The sequence below is a fragment of the Odontomachus brunneus genome, unplaced genomic scaffold, assembly GCF_010583005.1.
Source record: "Odontomachus brunneus isolate Ranch 3 - 2012 unplaced genomic scaffold, Obru_v1 Obru_scaffold_040, whole genome shotgun sequence".
NCBI lineage: Eukaryota > Metazoa > Arthropoda > Insecta > Hymenoptera > Formicidae > Odontomachus > Odontomachus brunneus.
Genome location: NW_022639490.1, coordinates 1,539,423 through 1,561,920, shown reverse-complemented (window position 1 = coordinate 1,561,920; position 22,498 = coordinate 1,539,423). Strand labels below are relative to the sequence as shown.

Genomic DNA, 22,498 nt, shown 5'->3' with positions numbered 1-22,498 from the left:
TTTTATTACTAGAGGTTTAGGATGCGCCCTTAAGTTTACATATAATCATAAAAAGCTGAACAATAATAGGTGCTTTCCAATTGCGTACACTGTGTTACACAAAACTAGTTTATTGGTTGCATATTATCTTACAAGATATTTTAGGGCTGCATTCTAAAACTCTACTCGACGGGTAAAGTACATTTAATTGTCCAATCATGATAAAGAAATCCTAGTTATCTTTGTTCTTATTGGTTAATTAAATGCTATTCTATCCGTCGAGTAGAGTTTTGGAACGCAGCCTAGATAATATGTGACCAATAAACTGGTTTGTGTACGTGTGTGTCAAGATGTGTTAAGCAATTGGAAAGCACTCAATGACACGGTAGTGTTGAATAGCATTAATGGCTTGGTTTACATTGTACACTTGATACGCGTACTAAATAGTAACTTTCTATTAGATAATCTTAATATCGACAATGCATATCAACGGCGATGCATCCAATCAATATAAAACGTTTTGTTGATGAATATTATACCAGCTTAATATACCGTTGTTTATATATATCGTCGATATTAAGATTATCTAATAGAAAGTTACTATTTAGTACGTGTATCAAATACACGATGTAAATCAAGCCAATAGCGAGCTCCCCGAACGCCCTCTATGAATACCGGCCTATAACCACGGCAACTTCTCGGCAGCGATCATATTTTACTACTATCGGCAATGTAGGAATCCACAAGTCGAATCAGCTTGGCAACACGACCGGCGCACAGAGCCGTCGCCGCCATCGCGACAGTAACCCTCCTGTGCGTCTCTGTATGCGGTTCGCTCGAGTGTGTAGTGTATACGGTATAGGAGTATACGCGGAATAGGAAGAAGTACAGTCAGGTACAGTGCGGCACGGTGCGAGCGCGGGCCACACAGCCGAAGCGGGCGAGAACGCAGCGGAGGATCTTTCGCCGACACGCGAACCTTGCGTAGGTCGTTCGGGAGTCTGAGCGACGGCGAGGGGCCGCGTCGACCCGAACTCGCCGCGGCTCGCTTGTTCTCTCTTCCTCGGTCCTTCTCACTTCGTGCTTGCGCGCGCGCGCGCGCTCTCGTCGGCTGCGTGCGTCGTGCGTGTGTGTACGTCTAGTGCGGTGTGATGGACACGACGGTGTGTGTGTACGTGCGTGCGTGACGTGCGTATACGAGGACGACACGACGCGACGACAACGACGACGACGAGGAGGAGCAGGAGGAGGAGGAGGAGGAGGCGTGTATTGTTCCGGGGCGCGGTGCGCGGTTTCGCGCGACAGCGTATCAACGGTGGCAGCGGGATCGCTCGTGGACAGACAGGCGCTTAATATGCCCGCGGGATCGGCGGCGGCCAGGCCTTTCGGGAAAGAGTGCTGCTGCTGCTCCTGCTCCTCCGCCACCTCCTCACTCGCTTGAAGAGAGTGCACGGAGAGTCTGCGAGGCGCATGCTTCCCCGCCCCTCGCTCCCTCGCCATTTTGGAGGTGAATACAATTTTCTCTCGGCCCTTTCTTTTTTAGTCCGCGACCGATGTTGCTGCTTCGCCGCGAATTTCCGCTGTCGAGCGACGACAGCATAATAACGACGTAGCGCGCCAGCCGGGCGACGGCCGCGGCTCGCGCGAACAAACCGCTCTGGTGTGTTGTGTGTTTTTGGTGTGATGTCGTGATCGTGTTTGTCGTCGTCGAGCACATCGTCGACGACACGGCGCATTCGAACGTAGGCTTGGTCGGTCGGGTTGCGGACGGACGAGTGCGAAGACCCAACCCTCCTTACACCCGCATCTCTTTCTCCATCGGTCTCCTGCGAATTTCCGTGCGTCGTCTCTGTCTCTAATGATATCTCTTTCCTTCGATTCACGTTTTCCGCGAAGAACTCTCGTCGATTTTTCTGCTCCTCCAGAGGTTTGTTCATATGAGAGGCTTTACGCTCCTCCGAGAGCTCCGTCTTTCTCACTCTCTGTCAATCCGCCTGTCTCTCTCCCTCTCTCTCTTCCTCCCGTTGTCTCTCGCTCACTCGGTCTCTTTCTCTTTCACTCTCGCTGCCGCTCGATAATTCTCTCTCTCTTTCTCGACGCCCTCGTCCGAACGCCGCTTGTGCGCGCCCTGCCGAATTTCGCTCACGATCCGGTTCGGTGTGTGGTATGCCTCGAGAAGAATAGTCGATAGTCGTCGCGCGGATGCACGTCGGTGATCGCCGTACCATCATCGCGGAGACTACGAGAGGAAACTGCGACGATGACGGCGGCGGCTGTGTCCTCCTCCTTTGACAGATCCTCCTTTTTCGATGTACTGCTGGCTATCTCGATCTCTTGCTTTCGCGAGTAACGTGACTAACGCGACAACAATGACGGGAGTGCGGCGGTTTCGCTCGCTCCTGCGGGAACATGCCTATTTCTGTGTCTCTCGAGACGTCGTTACGTGTTCTTCGCGCTCGTCGACGGCGGATCGCTTTTAGACATTTGTCTCTTCATTCTCCTTCCTCTCCCTCTTTCTCTCTCGGTCGCCGGAACGAGAAAGAGGAAAAAGGGAGAAGATCACGATGTGTCGGACAATGAGCCTAACGTAGATGTTTGTTGTGTTTGCGGTGCGTTTAAAAGGCGTGTGCTGCTGCTGTGCCGTTCGCGTACGCTCGCGGTGTTGTTTGCAAAGCTCGCCGAGTGCATCCGCGCGCGAAAGGTATTCCGACTTGCGTTCGACTTTTCAAACTCGAAGCGAAATATCGAAATAATGATACTAACGAATGTGTTCGAGAAGAGCGAATGCCTTTCCGGGAACTCGAGAAGCTCGCAGACGTAGATTCTTTATTGGTGAATTTCGAAGTTATCACAAGAGGCTCGCGCAAAAACCAAGTCGTATGCTGTGTGACAAAATTTAGTATTGTGAGTGAGTGGAGAGAACTACGTTTTCGAGCCGATCCGCGACATAAGAGGCCTGTTCATTTTCGTGGAACTTCCTGAACTGCAATAAGTTGAAGTGAGACAAATATATATTATGTTCCACACTCTAACTTATCACACCCATTCAGGAAGTTCTTGGAAAAAGAACAGGTCTAAAGTCTGCTCTTTTTGGAAAAATTTTCTAAATTTTTTGTACATGACTGTGATAAGTTTGGGTGAAGTGAAATATATTTGTTTCGCTCCAACTTATTGTAAACTAATTGAGGAAATGCTTTGATAAAGAACAGGCTTATAGCAGATAAAGCTTGAGTTTTATGTTTATTGACATCTTGAATAGATAGTAGGTTTTTGAGGAACTTCTGAACTAATGCAATAAGTTGCATTATTTTGAGTAAAATAAGTATACTTTCAAACAATAAAAGTATATACTAAGGTTATACAGCTCTTGAATTAAATGAAATTAAAGGTGTTCAATAGGACAATGAAGAGCCAAAAGTGCTGATGTTAGATGCTTGTAATTTAAATAATTTAACAAGCATCTAATATCAGCACTTTTGGTTCCTCATCGTCCTATTGAACACCTTTAAGTATACTTTGTTTCATACTAATTTACTGCACTAGTATGCATCGGTTTAGAAGTTCTTTGAAAATGAACAGACCAAATATCAGATAGTAGGAAGATGTTGAATAATGACTTTTCTCGGTGTGCCTCTCTGAGCGTATTTGAGATATGTGTCCTTCTTACAGATAGAATATTAATCTTGGGAATGGACTGACAGAGGATTCAACGCAATAAGAAAGTTTGGCCAAGATAGTCGAAAGACAGTAACAGGACAAGGTGTCTGGACAAGGCCTCGGGCGTCCAATCATCAACAACTCGACTATGCCAGCTGTTGCAAGGCCTGGTAGTTTAAAAGACCCAGAGATTGCCGAATTATTCGAGAAAAATGACCCGGAGAAGATATTTGAGGATCTGCGCGAGATCGGGCATGGCAGTTTCGGGGCTGTTTACTATGCACGATGCCTGGTTACCAAAGAAATTGTTGCCATCAAGAAGATGTCTTACCTGGGGAAGCAAACGGTGGAAAAGTGGCAGGACATTTTGAAGGAGATCCGATTCCTTAGGCAACTTAATCATCCTAACACTATAGAATATAAGGGTTGCTATCTCAGGGACCACACTGCCTGGGTATGTGCTGGATATCAAGCTCTTGTTTTCTTTTGCCTTTCCATTAGCTCATAGCTGCTTTTCAATATTTACTGCCACCATTGCCAGAGTTATAGTTTGTATCACATATATATAGAGTATTTGATGTTAAATATCCCATACTTCGTGTACATGTAGATTGGGTAAAAAAAAGTTCTATTTTTTTTGGAAAATTTTTGAGCAAAAATATTCTCTATCATTTTGCAAATAATCATGTAGATTATTTTATTGTAGTTATTAATTGAAGAATATTGGTGCATTATTGCTCGCGATTAGTTGCGGGCAATCTTCTTTAATTTATAACACGAAATTTCACGTGGTTATTTGCAAAATGGTGTAGATGACTTTTTTATTCAGTTCATTCTAATCTGCATGTACACGAGAGTGTGGGGATACTTGGTATCAGACATCCTGTAGATTTCCAGCGCTCAGTAATTTTGAAACACAACCTTTGTCAATAGCTGTTACGTGTGCTTCCCACTATAGATTTTTTCAAATAGGATTAAACTTTTATAACTAGATAATGCCAAGATAGGGACCGAGTGTAAAATGTCAAGTTATAAATATTATGGGTCAGTCGTACTGACTGTGTAAAGTGTGCTTGACGTGGTAGATAGATAATTAGAACGCTATGAGAACTCGTGAATACGATATATCTTGCAGTTGGTGATGGAATATTGTCTTGGCTCCGCATCAGATATTATTGAAGTACACAAAAGACCTCTGAAAGAAGACGAGATAGCTGCGATATGCGAAGGTGTATTGCGCGGTTTGCATTACCTTCACACTCTCGGGAGAATTCATCGTGACGTAAAAGCGGGGAATATTCTACTTACCGAGAACGGTACAGTAAAATTGGCTGATTTTGGATCCGCGAGTATAAAATGCCCGGCTAATAGCTTCGTAGGAACTCCGTACTGGATGGCACCGGAAGTCATATTGGCGATGGACGAGGGGCAATACGATGGCAAAGTTGACGTATGGTCATTAGGAATAACATGCATCGAATTAGGTATGTCGATCTCTAATAATATTTAAATCTCTAATAATATTTGTCACGTGTCATAAATTGTGTGAACCTCAGACCTTCCGTTTCGTCGTGTTTATCTATCCTGACTGCCTGTTATCTATTTTAACTTGAAGGTCAAGCTATAGAGATTAATTATCAACACTCACATTAATTACAGCGGAAAGGAAACCACCTTATTTTAACATGAATGCTATGAGCGCTCTGTATCATATTGCACAAAATGATACACCAACTCTAAATTCTCCAGATTGGACCGACGTCTTTCGTCATTTTGTTGAAGTATGCCTGACAAAAAGTCCAATCGAAAGACCAACATCCGGGAAATTGTTATCAGTGAGTTGTTCTTAGAAATGTCCGTACGATGATATTTTATATATGTATTTTCTTTGTGTGTATGTATGCGTGTGTATGTGTGTGTATGTGTGCATGTGTGTATACTGTAAGTAATATGTTAATAACAGTTTAGTTATTCTCTTACATATAGGCTTTCAATTTTGCAGCATCAATTTGTTACCAGAACGCGTTCTCCTCAAGTTTTGATAGATTTGATACAGAGAACGAAAGCTGCGGTCCGGGAATTAGATAATTTGAATTATCGTAAAATGAAAAAGATACTGATGATCGACGCGTGTGAAACAGAAAGCACAGTTGGCGATACTGACGGTATGTCGTATAGACACAATTTATTAAATATAAACACATTACATGTGTAATATATCTATATCTACAATATTCTCATACAGGAAGCTAAGGAAAAATAAAGAGATTTAGGGACATGCACTCGCAAAAATAAATAAAAAAAAATGTTTATATCAGTCCCTAAACCTCTTTATTATTTTTGTTGTGTGTTTTTCTTTCTCTTTCCTCGGTATATGCTGCGGATAGATTTGTTCTTATACTGAGGGAATCAAACTGTTGTGACGACGCGTTACAGATACTCCTGATGAACAAACAGGCGGTGATAGTAGTAAAAGCAATTCAATTACCTCAGAACATTCGATCCACTCGATAGGCGTCTCGGCAAGCTCTCAAAGTTCCTCCACGAATAGCCTGCCGCTGCCGAATGCCGATAGTAACGACTACTCCACGGGATCTGTTCGAAATCGGCATAAAGTTCCAGCAGGCGGTGTCACTGCCAATCTTCTTGAACACGGTGCCAATAATTTTGCGACAATTAGGACAACTTCGATTGTTACGAAACAACAGAAGGAACATATGCAAGAAGAGATGCATGAACAAATGAGTGGATACAAACGTATGAGAAGGGAACATCAAGGTGCTTTGGTAAGAGTTCAAACATTTCATCTATTTTGTGTTTATTGAAATTTCACTGAAATTTTGGTGCTTTATTGTAAATCACACAATGCTTGAAGAAATTAATAAAATTGTTTATGTAACAATTAAGATAAAGAAAAGAGCTATATGAAATATATATGAAGAGATTTTTTATGTAGGATTGCTAAAAACATCAGTCGTTCTTCTATTATATAGCTTTTATATTATTAAACTGAAAGAAAAGAAACGCACGCATAAACTCTGAACAATCTGATAAACTGTAATTAGATATATTTTTATATTTACAATGCACTCTGCTATCGTTACAGGTGAAACTAGAGGAACGCTGCAAAATGGAAATGGAGTCACACAAGCAATTATTGGATAAGGAGTATGAAACACTTTTGCAACAGTTCAGTAAAGAGCTCGAGAAACTGCAGTTAAGACATATGCAAGAACTGGAGCGTAAGCTGAAACAAAATCAAAATGCAGAAAAGAAACTACACAAGGAAATAACAAGTAGACAGGAGGCTGATCGCAAAGCTCTGGAAGCTCAACAGAAAAGAGAGTACAAAGTAAGATGCTTGATTATTTAATTGTAATGGAACAATAACAAACGTTGAGACCGATAGAAACATTTTTAGTGCATCTCATTAATATTTCTGAACGTTATTTAATTTTATCTATTTAGGCTTACAAAGAAAGATGGAAAAAGGAGCTCTCTCAGGACGATGTAACAAAGAGGCAACGAGACGCCACTCTTCAAAGTCAAAAAGACAATTTAAGGCAGATGGAAGCGCAAGAGGAACAGCGACTTGCGAGAGGACAACGAGAATACTTGGATCTTGAAATACGTAAATTCCGTAGAAAAAAGTTACTCATCTTCCATAGTCTCGAGCAGGAGCTTCTTCGCGAAGTTAGTATTATTATCGATACATCGAAGTATTATCACAGTATCAATTACAAAACTGAATATGGCAATAATTATTTTCCATCGACGTCGTTTTTGTTATGTGATGATATTGAATATTTTAAGAATACGAAATTTATATTGTGAAAATAGGAGTTAAATAAGCGACAACAGCAGTTAGAGCAGGCGCACGCTATGCTCTTACGGCACCATGAAAAGACGCAAGAATTAGAATACAGACAACAACGGGCAGTGCACACTCTCCGCGAGGATCAAGTTCATCGACAGCATGCAACGGAACTTTGTAATCAGCAAGATTACATGCAAAGGGCCGAACGTGATCTGCGTAAGAAACACGCATTAGAGCTTAAACAGCAACCGAAGAGTCTCAAAGTAAATAACACAATTGAAAAGTTAATGTAGCTAGGTTTATGTTGACGTTTGTGTGAAACGTGTCTGAAAAGAAAAAAACGCAGTTATAGCTGTCCCAGAATCATTAGATGTTTGTTTTGTTATAGACTTTTAGGCCGATCTCGCATATTTCTTTATTTTCAATTATTCTCAAATATCGTATATCGAATATATACTTATAAGATTTTGTTTAATGATCAAGAATTATTGCAAGCTAAATTTTAAAAAAGATAGATAATAGATAAAATAAACATAATTAAAAATATATCTCTTAATCACTTGGGACAACCTATATTCGCAACAGTTAACAAAGAATATCTGACTATTAATTATGCACGAATTAAGAGAAATGACATTTTTTGTATGTTATTGTATTAATAAGTAATTTTTATATTTTTAGCAAAAAGAAATGCAAATTCGTAAGCAGTTTAGAGAAACATGTAAGATACAAACGCGACAATATAAGGCATTAAAATCTCAAATCCTCCAGACAACCGCTAAGGAAGAGCAAAAAGCGGTCATTAAGAAGTTAAAGGAGGAGCAAAGACGCAAATTGGCGCTTTTAGGCGATCAGTATGAACAGAGTATTGCCGAAATGCTCCAAAAACAGAGTATACGTCTAGATGAGTCACAAGAAGTAGAATGCCATAATTTAAAGGTTTAATATAATTTATTGTATTGTTATATAATGTCAATCTTTAACTTCTACTTTAACTATTCACTTATATTCAACATTTTAATAATAGTTACAATAATCTCGATGATAACTTCAAGTTGAATCAACTTCTTTTACAGGAAAGGTTAAACTACGAATTAGAAATTCTGATGGCATACCAATCAAAAAATAAGATGCAGGCCGAGGCGCAAAGAAATAGGGAACGCCGTGAGTTGGAAGATCGCGTATCTGTTAGACGAGCTTTGCTTGAACAAAAGATGGAATTAGAAACTCAGGAATTCCTTCGTGAACGTAGTGAACGTATACGCTTGTTGCACGAAAGGCAGGAACGTGAACTGCAGCAATTTGATGAGGAAAGTGCAAGAATAGGATTCAGGTACGTAATCTTATATTGTACATGAATCCTTGTTCTGTGTGATATTTGGCCGTAAAAAATTGCGAAGAATAAAAGGAAACAAAGATTTTCTCATCTTCTATGTTTATCTCGAATTTTATTCTCTGAATAGAAAGATAAAGATACTCGATAAAACGTCTTATTGTTTACAATATTTTTCACGTTATTGCAGTGCTCTGGCGATAGCTGAGGCATCAAAAGAATCTTATCCAGACGATGAAAGCCTTAGCGGCTCCATGTTAAGTCTGGCTCACAGTAATAGCTCCACATCCTTCCCCCCTAATAGTCTATAATTTTAATCATATTAATAGAGTATATATATATTATATATATTATATATATACACGTATAAGTATAAATATAAATAAGTAAATATACATGCGTGTATATATTTATTTATGTTTATATTTATATGTATGTATGTATGTCTGCCTGTAGTAAGTACATGACGAGTCTGCCGACGTATAATATAATTCTACGACTTACATAAATATATAATAACAAGGGTTGGCTCGTTGCGTGCATTGACCCCGAACCTGAGAGGTTTGTTGAGGTTGGGAATGTGTATTGGACTGAAATTACCTTAATCGCATATTTTTTAATCATCAAGATATATCAATATAATTTACCAGAAAAGAAAAGTGAGAGCTTCATATTGAAGAAGAATCTAGATGCTTTTTGCAACGTTGTAATATTTATTAATCTTAACCAAATATCTTGAGACGCGTATAGATATAAATAAAAGTCTTTAAAACATTAATCTCGCGTTTAATATTCAGTAGTATTCTAAAAGTTGATATTTATATATATACACACATACATGTGTGTGTATGTATGTACTTGTATGCCAGAAAGCATCAACGTAGCAAGTAAAAAATTTTATACATGGCTGCAACAAAAAAAAAATTGAAAAACTTTGGAAACATTTATTTATTAATAATAACTATACCGCAAATATGACAAAAATAACAGTACAATAATTCTGATGCTCGAATTAATATACTTTATTATACTTCTTTCTTACTTTTCATTCTTTTTTATTTATTTTTCTCTTATTTATTTTTTGGCCTATAATTTGAAATAAAAAACTTTAAATAGTTTTTCTTAGGTGGTGTTTCGACTTTTACATTAGTATTATATTTATAACGGATATTTCAAAATTCTTCAGATTATAAACATCGAGCAATATCAATTTCTTATATATATTTCAAGGTTTTAATTATATTTAATTTATTTAATTTGATATATATATATATATATATATATATATATATATATATATATATATATATATATATATATATATATATACACACACATAACAAAAGTGGATAGAATTTACGAAGTAATATTTTCTGTGTCTCTCTAAATGATTTAGTAAAACTTGATCTTTTATAATTATACATAAATCTCGGTGATTAGTATGTATTTTTTTCGAAAGAAGAATTCAGAATATGATAAATTTGATGCTGTATATTTTTTGTTTTATATCAATATCAAATTTAATTGATAATAAAATTGTTGAATTATAAACGATTAGTAATCTTCAATTCCTGTCAACTTTGCTGCTAACAATGAAAGATTCTTTATTGTTGGTTGTATCTTAAATATCCTAAATAGAGTAGTTGTTACATAAAGAGTAAATGTAAAAATTATTTATAATATAATAATTTATCTATTTTAAATTTTGTCTCAAAAGATTTAAAGTATTCCTTTTTCTATTATTTACTAATAAAAGATTATGATTATATTATTACTCCAAATATTTTCTGTGTCATTACTAAGTGAATTTATTTTGAATTATAGTTTATACCTATTGTTTAATATATAATACTTTCTCACTTAATATAACGTTAAATCAATTTAAGAATATTTCTTTATGTTAAACATAAAATATATAATTGACGAAAGAGGATAATCGCAGATATTAACCGTGATGCAAAACAACTTAATTTTAAGACTAATTGATATTATCTTAACCAAACACTACATTTTTATACCGATAAAATAATCGTAATAATTTATCTTTACTTGACATACACTTATGCGAAACTATATAATATTCAATATTTCTCTAGTTTTGTTTCGATTGATGATTATTTCTATTTCACGAAAACTGAGTAAACGTTGAAAGAACGGTGATCCTTCCGTCTTTGCTCGCAAACGTTCGAAGTGCTTGAATCTGATTCTTTGTATATTTGTATTACCAATATTTATATTGTATTATACAGTCTACGACTATACTTTTAAAATTTCATCCAGTACACATCCCAATGTTGTACTTTTACATCAAAATACATGTTTCGTTCTTTTTTTTTCATTTATTATCCTTTCATGTATTTTTGTTTCATATATCGCTAAACCCACTTAATATTAAATATAAAATTTAAATCTAAATGATTGTGACTGTTGTTCCTTTCGATGATGTTCGTTTCGTTACAATGTTTTGAGTACACTTCTTTCTCTAAAAAAATAACAACGAGAACAAGTATCGTTTCGTGTTAAAGAGTCAAGAATTTTGTATTAAGAAAGTGTATTTCTATTAATCGTAACACTCTTTAAGGAGGTGCTATTACTATATAATTAATATTTAGCAATGCGTATGGTCCACTTACGTTTGGATTATGAAATGTCAGTAAGTTTTATGTATAAAGCATTTTATTGTTATTTCGTAAAGAGGAAATGTAAATTTATTATTCAACGATAATTGAATTTTTTTCTAATATATTGAAAGAGCACAGAGAGAGTAAGAGACATGTCACCATGAAATACATGTAAGCGACGGACGAGAAAGTGTCAATCAATGCTAATCAAATGTTTATATTATATTAATTAATGCATATTATATAAAAAGAATAATGTTTTATAATTTTATTTTACGCTTATACATTGAGATTCTTCATAAATTAAAAAAAGAAGGAAATGTGTTTGTCTAGATTTAAGAGATAAAAATGGTTGAACAAAATGATGAAACAAAGAGGCATGGCCAAGGATGTTGCATTTTATTTCGTAAAAGTCCGTAGACTTTTTTCCATATATAATACACGTTTAAACAAGAAAAAAAAGATAAATAAATAGGAAATGTGCGAAAGAGCGCTTTAAACAACATTCACACATAGTTTACATTATCATTATCAATTGCAATACAGCACACATTCCAATTCTCATTAATATACGTATACACACGTACGAAATTCTCTTTGTGTAAGTGAAAATCTGACGCGCGGAAACGAGAATTATCGAATGACCAGTTTGCATCGAACGAATATCTAAAAGTGTGTTCAATTATTAGTGGTACGAGCGATTGTAGTGAAACACAAATAAGACAATTGTCATGGTTATATGTTCCAAACTGTATAACACCGGAAAACCGTCACAATCAACCGAAACGTTTCTCCTTTATAACTATGTAACGTGTAAATATAGACACATGATATACATAGCAATCGAAATGCAGCAATTTATTATGGAAAAGACAGTGAAATGGCATCCACGTGTATGAAGATACAAATTCTTCCTTAGGTTGTTCTAGTAGACAGAAAGAGGGATGTCTGAAAATCAATTGCTATTATCGATTTTCCAAGGATTACAGACTAACAGAGATTGTTCGTGCTAACAAACCAGATTACAAAATCACATATGAGATGTATGGTTCGGGAGAAAGCTGTTGGATTAATTTAATACGTTATACAGTAGGTCTTTCTCTTACGATAAGTAACTAATTGAATATAATCGCAGTTATTAAAGTTCTAGACTTCAAATTTATCTTCTCGTCGGGAAGGTTCTATATAAGAAAAAAAAAAAAAAGAAAGATTGTTAAGTTTTATATGCACTTTTAATTATAGCACGAGTTGTCTCTGAGTTAAGTTGTATGTATGTAACAAAAAAGAAAAAAAAGAAGAAAGAAAGCACGAAGTAATTCTTCATCATAGTCTGTGTAATCGGTATAACTCTCTAAATACCCAATTTAGGAAGTTGATTGTCGATGTTGCTAGCGTTTTGTAAATATTTATTCGCTTTACATAGAACTGCGACTATGGGACTTTTTATTATAACATTTACTATTTAGTCACACACTGAAAGATTTATAAAAATTTTCCAAAAAAACGTGGCAAATTCTATTAGTTGAATTTGGAATGTGATAACTGATAAGCTAAACAATTAATCATAGGCATAGCATATCAAATACCGTATTATCGAATTATGCTTGTGATTATTTGACAAGCTCACTTCTTCACTTACTTCCATTTAAGGTGTGATTTCGTAACATTGATTAATGGTTTGTATTACAGATTACGATTCACTGTCGTTAGATGAAAACGCAATATACTTGAGGTTACTGTAATGATTCCAGTACAATTTGTGTAATTGTGTCTTCTTTACGCTATTGGCCGATTACAAGAGAATTGTTTTTGTACACGTCAGAATATTGAAGTAAATGTAACTATATATACTTCTCAATACAATCTCTGGCTTTAATTAGATAAATTGTTATTTTTATTTTTAACAGCCTTGTAGTCTTCTTTTTTTTTATTTTACAGTAAAGCAGAAATACGCAGAGTGACACGAGTAGTGTAATTATCTTTTTTCACACACAGAATGAATACCATTTGGTATTGTAGAAAGTAGAAAATATTACAGATCAATCGTCGTGCGCGCACACACACACATAACAAAAATATTCAAAATGCTATTGAAACTCCTTGTAAAACAGAATCACACACACTTTTCCTCCTACATATATTTTATATAAGGTAGAAAATTGATATCTTTTTGAAAGATATTCAAATAAGAGTCCAATTCAACTCACGTCATTTTTTATTTGAAAGTAATATAATTTCATAAGAAAACATACTTTTCTCATCAAATATTTATAACCGGAATTATCCGAGGTTGTATGCAAATGCTACGCATGTAACTTATTAAACATGTGTTATCTTTATGTCTTATTGCATTTCATTGGCAATTAGGAATAGAATCATTTGTTTTTTCTATATGTAGTTGAGCTATACACCTTTTTGTTAGGTCTGTAATTGAAGAGAATAATTTTATTAAGAATTTTCGATAACACAATACTGAAGTGTTTTGAATTTAATGCAATTGTCTGAATGGATGTGCTAACATTTATAGTCAATATGTGCTCACACAACTCATTAGTAGCACGAGATAGAATAATATAATAAATATAAATATATTCCTTATAATTATTTTACTATTATCATTATACCCATACAAAAATACAGCATAAAATGTAAAATTTTATTATACGATAGATATCAATATTCTTTTGGTAAATAACTGATTATGAAATGCAATGTACGTAATGCGAATAATCAAGGGTCATAACCATTCTTGATAGAATCATTACGAGAATATAATACAGTTTTATTTTTAAATTTAAGTAACGTATGAAAACATTTTGTAACTAAATCGACGACTAAAACGACAAACTGTATGTAAGATGCTACTTGCATCATAAATTAAGGCTTAAAATAAACAGTCGAGGCTGTTTAATCCAATACATTGGTAAGATAATAAAGACGAAAAATGTTGAAGTGTGAACTAATTTTGATGTAGTTTGCCGATCCTTCTCAACGATGCGCAGAGATCGGTTTTCACAATCTGTATCTATATATTATTGTTTCAAAATAATCGAATCCCTTTTTCACACACATTACAAATCCTTTGATCAATTTGGAATTGATAAAAATTACGAGTAAAATCAAAATGTTCTAATTGTATTTTGTCCTTGTGAAATATTCTCGAGTTAGGCAACAGATTTGGAAAAGGAAAAAAAAGATGTAAAGGTATAAAGATCATTTGTTTATATTCTTCTATACACGCATATGTATGTATACATGTGTATCTATACATATACTATATGTACATAGAATATATATAAGATACATATGTATAAAATTTTATATACATAATATATAAATGTGCTTTTTAACTGACATTACGAAAATATGACGTATATGCATATGAGCGTATTTTTATATATGTATATATACATATATAAAACGCTCCTGTTGCAAATTCTAACAGTAACAAATTACACTTTCTGCCAGTTGTAATACAACAAAAATTTGTAGTTTTCTTCAAGTTGCGCGTATAGTTGACATAGTTATTACATCTACAGTGTATACATGTAACAAATGTTTTTTACAATATTACAATCAATATATGTATATAAGAAATGATCGGTAATATACAAATGCATTTACGCGTTCGCGTACATCTTGCGTAAAACTTTATTGCGTAGGTGAAAACGTGGTCGGATTTAATATGCGACAATGCATTTCTCTTATCAAAGGTACTGTATAAGCGACACATTCGTCCCAACCAGGTGATCGCCAAGCGCTTTCGCGCGTTTCTTTGCGCGATTGAAGATTTTTGTAACCTAAAAGTAAAAATTTGATGTCACAGACTGCATGCTTTCTCCAACAAAAAATGGTCATACATCTATCTTATTAATCATTCTGTCTCCCATTTTGCTACAGGATGTTCAAACATTTTGCAATAAATCTTTTTCTCGATAAAAAATATAAAAGTACTTATAGTTATTAAACAATCATTGAGAGGTGATTAAAATTTATGGTAATACATATGAAAGTCAATGATATACATAAAGAAATAACAATATAAACAATCAAGAGTGTTCCACTTACACCAAATATGATGAACATTGTACAATCTACCAATTTGTGAAAAATAACCGGCAAAAGGCTCGTCATTGTTGCGTCTGTAATTGATAGCTTTGGCCCAATTGTTTCCCCATTCTATCATTGTGCCTGGTTTCAAGCTGTAACTGCGTATCTCATACTTATTTGAATCTGTACGCTTGACTAGTGGTGGCCAGTAACTGAACGCCAACAGATATTGTAAATGACGTGATCTTAAATAATTCCCTCTTTCCCTGAGCAGTCGTTTATAAGCCTGTAAAAAAACGAATATTTATTTGCCATGCATTTCTGATATCTATATTGTATAACTAAGTAAGATAATTTGTACCTCATCTTTTGAAAGTTCAGCCTGTGCGTGATCTATGCTTTCATAGCCACCTGTATATTGCCACAAATGTAAAGCTTGATCCAAGTCTCCAACTTCGACTGTCCATGAACCAACCAACTCACAATTCAAATCAGATTTTTTGGAGTGTATAAGATTAACATTTTCCTCACTGTAATTATCCAAGAAAAGAAAAAATAATATTACACAAGGTAAATCTATTTCATTCTCTATCTCTCTTTTAATATCTTTATTTTAACACTTAATACTGATGAACAAAGTATAACATTCAGAGAAATGATGCAAAGTAAAACTGGTAAATGTCCCGTGTTTGATAACCTCTATGGATTTATTCTTATATTAATTATAGGAGTGATACAATCCAATTTCAGAACCATACAATAATATTAACATATACCAATCAGGAGAATACTGTATGTATGGTTTCAGTAAGTGTTATCTTAACTTAGATTTATTTTTGCAGGATTATAAATCTGTAGAGGTTATGGAACAAAAAATATCCAAAAATTGTCAATAAGTATCGTATTTCTGCTAATAACTTTGGTTTCTTAACGTTTTACACAGCAGAACACCAAAGCCATTTACGTTTGTAAATTCATAAGTGAATTGAAAAAAAAACCGCGTCATAACATCATTGTTTTGTCTAACATATTGAATTACGCACTAATACGATGACAAAGCGCAAATAAATTTAGAAACCTCGTACGTAATTAAAAACGCACAAATCTCGGGTCAGGTTCGCGCGAGTGAGCAAACCGTCGCACGAAAGACAAAACGTCGACTCACTAGTTGGTCAGATATTTGTCGATCGAGTCCGGTCGAATGTTGTGAGTGTGCAGCGCGTAAATGACCTCCTTGTCGGAGAGCATCCGCGAATGCGACTCTTTCGTGGGCTCGATTTTCCTCACCAGGAGTTTACTGATCCATCCCTCGCTGATGTCCCCGCGTACCGATGACCTTGTCAGGGACCTGCGAATACGAATACAATCTGAATGTGTGCACGACTGAAATGTCGGTTAGCGACATTTTAACGCTAAAGAAATCACGACAAATCGCCCCGTGCGACTCGGCTCGCGTACCGCGCAGCGACGAGCAACGGCGTATTGCCGTTGCCGGTGAGTGCGCCCGATACGACACGGAGTTTTCTCCTAAGAACGGCAGCCATCTCCTCCTCTACTATCTGATCCCCGTGCGTGGATCTCTACTGCCACCGTCGTCGTCCGCGATCCCGATCGAGCCTCTCGTGATCCAGCCTCGTGAGCCCCGCTGCGACCTGCGACCGCGATGGACACGCGGCGCTTCCGACGAGATTCCGCGCGGAAACTGCGAGCGTGTAGCCCGCGCGTTTATTTCGACTCGTAATCTCCATCCACCCGCGGACTTTTTCCCTTCCGCGAGGAAAGGCGGGACACAGGCGGGCCATCGAAATGTTGTCATCTAATAAACGTTCGTCGACCAACATCCGGCGATACGTGGAACGGCTGCCGCGAGAACGCAGGCGCCCGTGTGCGGTGCACTTCGTGTTTTCCAATCCGGTCGTGAGACTGCATGAATAGCTTTTCAATCGAGATGACCCCGTTTCGCTGTCGGTCATCTTCTTATCCCATCCTGTCGTACTCATCTGAAACGATCGTAAGTTCGTTTCAAGTTTAATGTATGTTTCTACCAACATTGGTTAAGTTTTAACCTGAATTTAGGTCTAATGGTTCTTATTTCGAATTCTCCTTTATTGACAAATGTCCTTAAAGTGGCTTGTAAGTACAAGACACTTTTATCAATAAAAAATATATAGAATAAAAGTCTACTCAAATAGCACAGAGAGTTCAAAAAGAATTCAGTCATATGTCACCAATTCTGAGTTTATTTTTAGATGCAAAAAGAATCCTTTTCACTGAACTGAACTCTGAAAAATTCTTTTGCATCTGAAAATAAACTTAAAATTGATAACATATGACTGAATATTTTTTGAATTCTCTGTGCTATTTAAGTATGTATATCTTATTCTGAGTTTTCTCTTATCAATAAGTGTCTCTAAATGTGGTTTGTAAGCTTCTGTGATTGGCTTATGTCCAATTTCTTCACCTCCGGTTAACTTTATCTGCCAATTATTCTATTGGAATTGACCAGTCATATTTATGGTTGGCAAGATTAACCACAGTTGACATTTAAACAGATAAAGTCCGACAGATAAAGTTAACTGGAGGTGAAGAAATTGGGCATTATAAACATATTTGCACACACACACATACACACACACACATGTATTTTTATTAATAAAGACCCCTTCTTGACAATGTAGCTGAAGTAGAATAAATATATATTAATAAAGAAAATTTAAAGAATAACCCTTATAGAAATATTATACTAAGAATCATTGATAATTACTTATTATCCAGTATTTTTAATACTGAAAATAAGTAATTATCAATGATTCTTAGTATGATATTTCTATAAGGGAAGGGCTTATGTATGTATATATTTTATGAGCTCTTTCTTTCAATGATAAAAGTGTCTTTAAATGTGTTTTATAAATCTCTGGTTAACTTAAGTATTAAGTATTAAGATTATAAGTACATTTAAAAGCATTTTTATCGATAGAACTCAAAATAAGTATCTTTGTCTGAATAGCATTTAAATTTAAAATTTACGTTGGTAGAAACGGTCATCCTTTCCGTGCAAGTGAAGGTAATTCCGAGGCGCAATTGGCTCTCATACTATGAAAGAGATCATTGCCGTTTATTTCGATGTATGACAGATTTCAATTAAGAATCTCGGTCGTCTGAAAATACCAAATGTCTCAGTTAGAAATACGCAAGAAATAGCTTGGCGTAGCTCCTAAAAATCTATCGAAGTTACAAATCTTTTTAGGATTAATGAAAATCTATCGAAATTGTAACAGAGAAGAAAGTTATCTAATTGTACTATTTATTTATTGTTATATTATTTCGCTACATAAGATATTTAATGATAAACAAAAGTGATTGCAAGAACACTTACAGAAACTGATGTACGCGACGATGTATTGAAACAATGCTCACGTTTTTTTGAAATCGTGTTTACCCCACGATAGATCTCAAAGATGTCGCGCAAGCTGCGTTTCCGTTGTGCGCCGGCGGAAGTGACGGCGTGACGGCAGCCAAGTTCCTTTTAGGTTGGTTTCACGAGAACACGTTGCTGCAGAAGTGAGTATGCGATATTATTTAGTTTTATATATCGTAAGTAATTCCTCAATTATACTCGACGTTGATTCTCACCGGTATTCAATGCCTGTATTTATTCACTTGCTCCATATGAGAACTCGAGCGACGTTTAAACAAAAATAACGTGAAAAACAATCGCAACGCGGTGAAGTTGCCGATGCATATGCGCCCACGCGATTCTGCGTTGTTAATATTGAAATTTCTCGATCTCTAACGTCCGTCCCTCGTCGTCGTGATAAATCCACAGTACTGATAACTCCATGGCAATTTAGGTAAACCACCATGCAGATTTTCGTGAAGACCCTCACGGGCAAGACGATCACCCTCGAGGTGGAAGCGTCGGACACGATCGAAAATGTCAAAGCCAAGATCCAGGATAAGGAGGGCATTCCACCGGATCAGCAGCGACTGATCTTCGCCGGCAAACAACTGGAGGATGGACGGACGCTGTCCGATTATAACATTCAGAAAGGTGCGGATGTGTTAATTATTTGGCCTAACCTCGTTGCCTCGTGTATGGACACGTAAATCTCAAGAATAACTTTTCAATCTAATTCATAGTTCTATAAGTAACTAAGTTCTAATTCTATAAGTAACAAATGTCCCACTAGTGGAATAATTTTCCAATATGATTGAAACATTAATAATATATTTGTATTTAATATTCCTAAAAATTCTTTTGGAACCATCATAAATATTTGGAAATATTTCTTTACGCTAATATTTTTAATGAGCATTCAATTATTGAATCTGTATTTTTTTATAATTAGGATACTCATTTTTCAATATTACTATCTTCTAGTATAACCTGCATTATCTAATATCCCATTAAAATTAATAATTTGTATTTACTAGTTATATATTTCCTATTATTTTTTTATTACTGACATCAAAGTTTTATGTAAACATTACTTTTGTTATTAATTCCATTGATTATTTATTAATAATACTGATCATACTTTCTTATTAGTTTAGTCATTAGGACATTTATTTTATATGTGACTTATAATTTTGTCCAAACTTCTAAAAATTATTCTTGTCCTATTGTCATAAATTTTGACTAAAATACTTCAAGTGATGTTAAACATATAATGTTGATATTAAATAATATTATATATCACTGTTATAGTAGTATCATAGATACTTTCTAAATGAGTCTACATGTTATGATTATATATACGTATTAAAATCAAAGCTGAAGGATATAATTTTTTAATATGTATATGTATATAGAAATAATACATATATAAGCGGGATAAGAGCCTTGCATTTTCTCTTGTATCTAAATCTAAAAAAAACTTGTTTCAAATCCAACATAAATTATTCTAATTTTAATATATATTATCAAACATTATTAAATATTGCCAGAAGGATATTTTTCACAAGATTTATGAATAAATTCAACTATAATAAAATTAAACAAAAAGATTTCACGTAAATAATAAATGAATTCATTTATTAAATCTTTGCCTTACTAAATCGATAATATAAATAGAGTCTATAATATATGAGAAATAATGAAAGAATACTAAAAATATTAGCAAAATCCCTACGCAAAGAGAGAAAAGGTAGAATATCCTTCTCTGGCAATAAATTTTTCATAAAATTTATAAATTTGTTTTTTACAGAATCCACTCTCCATCTTGTGTTGCGTTTACGAGGAGGTGTAATTGAGCCAACTCTACGTATACTTGCGCAAAAGTACAACTGCGACAAGATGATCTGCCGCAAATGTTACGCGCGTCTTCATCCTCGCGCAACGAATTGCCGCAAGAAGAAGTGTGGCCACACGAATAACATTCGTCCAAAGAAGAAGCTGAAGTAGACTGTCAGCATCGAAATACATATTTCTTTACAAATTTGGGCAACATGGAAATATGTATTTGGTATTTCAATAAATTAAGCAACTAAGATATTGAATGCTTTATTTCTTTCATACACCTATAATAAAATATACAAATATATATATATATATATATATATATATATATATATACGTACACAATAATTATTTCCATTTATAAAACAGCTTTGACATAATGCTGATTAATTTTTATCCGGAACATACTCGTTCCATGAATAGTTTGTGCTGACTAGTATAAGTCTCATATAAATTCATATCATTTGGATTTGGTACAGAGCCACCTTTCTGTAAAAGCATTTATGCTCAATTAGAGGTAAAACTATCTACATTATGTTACATATATATATACACACTGGATTTCAAAACGATTTGAACATTTCTTGATGTAAGATTTGGAATGCATCCAATGGTTTAAATGAGAAAATTTGTTTATGATTAAAGATGTGTTGCTTATATTTCAAAAATAATGAAAAAATTAATTTGCATTGCATATTTCCAGTAAATGCAGATATTATATAGACAATATATCCTTAAATCTCGAGAAATAAAGAGTTTTTTCATTAGACTATCGGTTGCATTCTAAATCGTATTGAACAAAAAAGTGTTCGAGCAGTTTTAAAATTCTATGTATATCATATTTACTTACCGTAGCTCTTTTCACGTATTGTTCATATATGCTGATGTTTGCATCTTTAACGTTGGGTATTGCAATAATAGGAGTCATAGATTCGGGAAAGGATGTTTGTTGGATCAATTTCGAACGCAGTTTAGTATGATCCGTGGAATGCGTTGCATTGCGTCCTATTAAAACAAATCTGAACAGAAATGAGACATTTATTAAGATGCGTGCAAAGTTCGCAGTTATAGAAATATTAATATCGCTCACCTCTTATAAAGAATAATATCGTTTCGCTTTGGATATTCCGGTTGTGTGCCGTATACTTCCTTCATAGAAGGGAACAAAGATTCAAAGGACATTAGTTCCGAGTTGTCCTTAGAAGCTATCAGTTGGGAATCGTCCAACTGTTGATGGCTTTCATCTTCATCCGAGCTCGAATCCTCGCTTGAGCTACGACGTAATTCATATTAATGTTAAATATTGTTATTAGGTGTAAAATATCGAGTTTTCTAAACCAATAAGCTATATCTACTATTTAAATTACTTGTAGAACATACGAGATATTAAATGACTACGTATATATACTTACCTCGCGCTGGAAGTTGTGCTACTCGTACTGCTTTGGCCGGTCATCGATGGATTTTTCATATTCAAGTTTTTACTACCTGCTTCTTCTCTCCGCCTACCTGGTCGCACGCGGACGGCAAATGGACTGTAGCAAGTGGTGAAATGCGGCATAAAATCTCGGACCGAGTGACTTATTTTATATGCGTATACTTCAGACAGCAAAGACAATTCATATGGCCTAAAAATATAGTTTAAATGTTAAGCAACATATATAATATCTATATAAAAAATTATAAGCAATTTCTTACAAAATATAATAAATATAATTACTTATACTTCTATATACTATACTAAATATTATATCCTATACTAAAAAATATATTTCCTATAAAATGTAATAAAAAAAAAAAAA

The 22,498-nt window shown here is 35.0% G+C and overlaps 5 protein-coding genes across 13 annotated transcripts in view; 2 read left to right on the top strand and 3 right to left on the bottom strand.

Moving 5' to 3' along the window:
- Positions 1-1,343: 1,343 nt before the first annotated feature.
- LOC116844324 (serine/threonine-protein kinase Tao) lies at positions 1,344-14,359 on the top strand. 8 transcript variants are annotated; one of them, XR_004378063.1, is made up of 13 exons: positions 1,344-1,486; positions 3,649-4,090; positions 4,772-5,120; positions 5,296-5,471; positions 5,639-5,801; positions 6,073-6,422; positions 6,743-6,988; positions 7,105-7,329; positions 7,477-7,716; positions 8,135-8,392; positions 8,530-8,786; positions 12,327-12,496; positions 13,097-14,359. XR_004378063.1 is itself a non-coding variant. In XM_032815730.1 (12 exons), the coding sequence occupies exons 2-12, from the start codon at positions 3,785-3,787 to the stop codon at positions 12,334-12,336; spliced, it is 2,580 nt and encodes an 859-aa protein (XP_032671621.1). In that variant the 5' UTR covers positions 1,344-1,486; positions 3,649-3,784; the 3' UTR covers positions 12,337-14,359. The 8 variants fall into 8 exon arrangements, 6 of the variants coding, with proteins under 6 accessions (XP_032671621.1, XP_032671615.1, XP_032671617.1 ...); XR_004378062.1 differs by having other exon boundaries at positions 12,327-13,238; positions 13,346-14,359; XM_032815730.1 differs by having other exon boundaries at positions 12,327-14,359.
- A 247-nt stretch (positions 14,360-14,606) lies between these two features.
- LOC116844327 (protein NipSnap) lies at positions 14,607-17,162 on the bottom strand. The gene is made up of 5 exons (XM_032815732.1): positions 16,916-17,162; positions 16,623-16,805; positions 15,819-15,987; positions 15,476-15,743; positions 14,607-15,207 (listed from the first exon to the last, which is right to left on the bottom strand). The coding sequence occupies exons 1-5, from the start codon at positions 16,999-17,001 to the stop codon at positions 15,059-15,061; spliced, it is 855 nt and encodes a 284-aa protein (XP_032671623.1). The 5' UTR covers positions 17,002-17,162; the 3' UTR covers positions 14,607-15,058.
- LOC116844328 lies at positions 17,003-18,909 on the bottom strand. The gene is made up of 3 exons (XM_032815733.1): positions 18,834-18,909; positions 18,485-18,615; positions 17,003-17,457 (listed from the first exon to the last, which is right to left on the bottom strand). Exons 2-3 carry the CDS (start codon positions 18,500-18,502, stop codon positions 17,038-17,040), a joined length of 438 nt encoding a protein of 145 aa, XP_032671624.1. The 5' UTR covers positions 18,503-18,615; positions 18,834-18,909; the 3' UTR covers positions 17,003-17,037.
- LOC116844329 (ubiquitin-60S ribosomal protein L40) lies at positions 18,907-20,951 on the top strand. Its single transcript, XM_032815734.1, has 3 exons — positions 18,907-19,018; positions 19,309-19,508; positions 20,665-20,951. Exons 2-3 carry the CDS (start codon positions 19,319-19,321, stop codon positions 20,859-20,861), a joined length of 387 nt encoding a protein of 128 aa, XP_032671625.1. The 5' UTR covers positions 18,907-19,018; positions 19,309-19,318; the 3' UTR covers positions 20,862-20,951.
- Positions 20,945-22,498, bottom strand: part of LOC116844323 (polyphosphoinositide phosphatase) — a 7,713-nt gene continuing 6,159 nt past the window's right edge. For both annotated transcript variants that reach the window (XM_032815722.1, XM_032815723.1), the window contains 4 exons: positions 22,109-22,324; positions 21,787-21,969; positions 21,547-21,715; positions 20,945-21,185 (listed from right to left, as the gene is read on the bottom strand). In XM_032815722.1, the coding sequence (XP_032671613.1) occupies positions 21,090-21,185; positions 21,547-21,715; positions 21,787-21,969; positions 22,109-22,324 (664 nt within the window). In that variant the 3' untranslated portion in view covers positions 20,945-21,089. The remainder of the gene's footprint in view (positions 21,186-21,546; positions 21,716-21,786; positions 21,970-22,108; positions 22,325-22,498) is intronic.

Excerpts from the sequence above, each read along its gene's own strand:
- LOC116844324 (XM_032815724.1), top strand. The coding sequence starts at position 3,785 with ATGCCAGCTGTTGCAAGGCCTGGTAGTTTAAAAGACCCAGAGATTGCC. Across the intron at positions 5,121-5,295 it reads AATAACATGCATCGAATTAG|CGGAAAGGAAACCACCTTAT; the intron begins GTATGTCGATCT and ends CATTAATTACAG. Across the intron at positions 7,330-7,476 it reads AGCAGGAGCTTCTTCGCGAA|GAGTTAAATAAGCGACAACA; the intron begins GTTAGTATTATT and ends TTGTGAAAATAG.
- LOC116844327 (XM_032815732.1), bottom strand. The coding sequence starts at position 17,001 with ATGGCTGCCGTTCTTAGGAGAAAACTCCGTGTCGTATCGGGCGCACTC. Across the intron at positions 15,744-15,818 it reads CTGAACTTTCAAAAGATGAG|GCTTATAAACGACTGCTCAG; the intron begins GTACAAATTATC and ends GTTTTTTTACAG. Across the intron at positions 15,208-15,475 it reads CAATGTTCATCATATTTGGT|GTTACAAAAATCTTCAATCG; the intron begins GTAAGTGGAACA and ends TTTTACTTTTAG.
- LOC116844329 (XM_032815734.1), top strand. The coding sequence starts at position 19,319 with ATGCAGATTTTCGTGAAGACCCTCACGGGCAAGACGATCACCCTCGAG. Across the intron at positions 19,509-20,664 it reads CGATTATAACATTCAGAAAG|AATCCACTCTCCATCTTGTG; the intron begins GTGCGGATGTGT and ends TGTTTTTTACAG.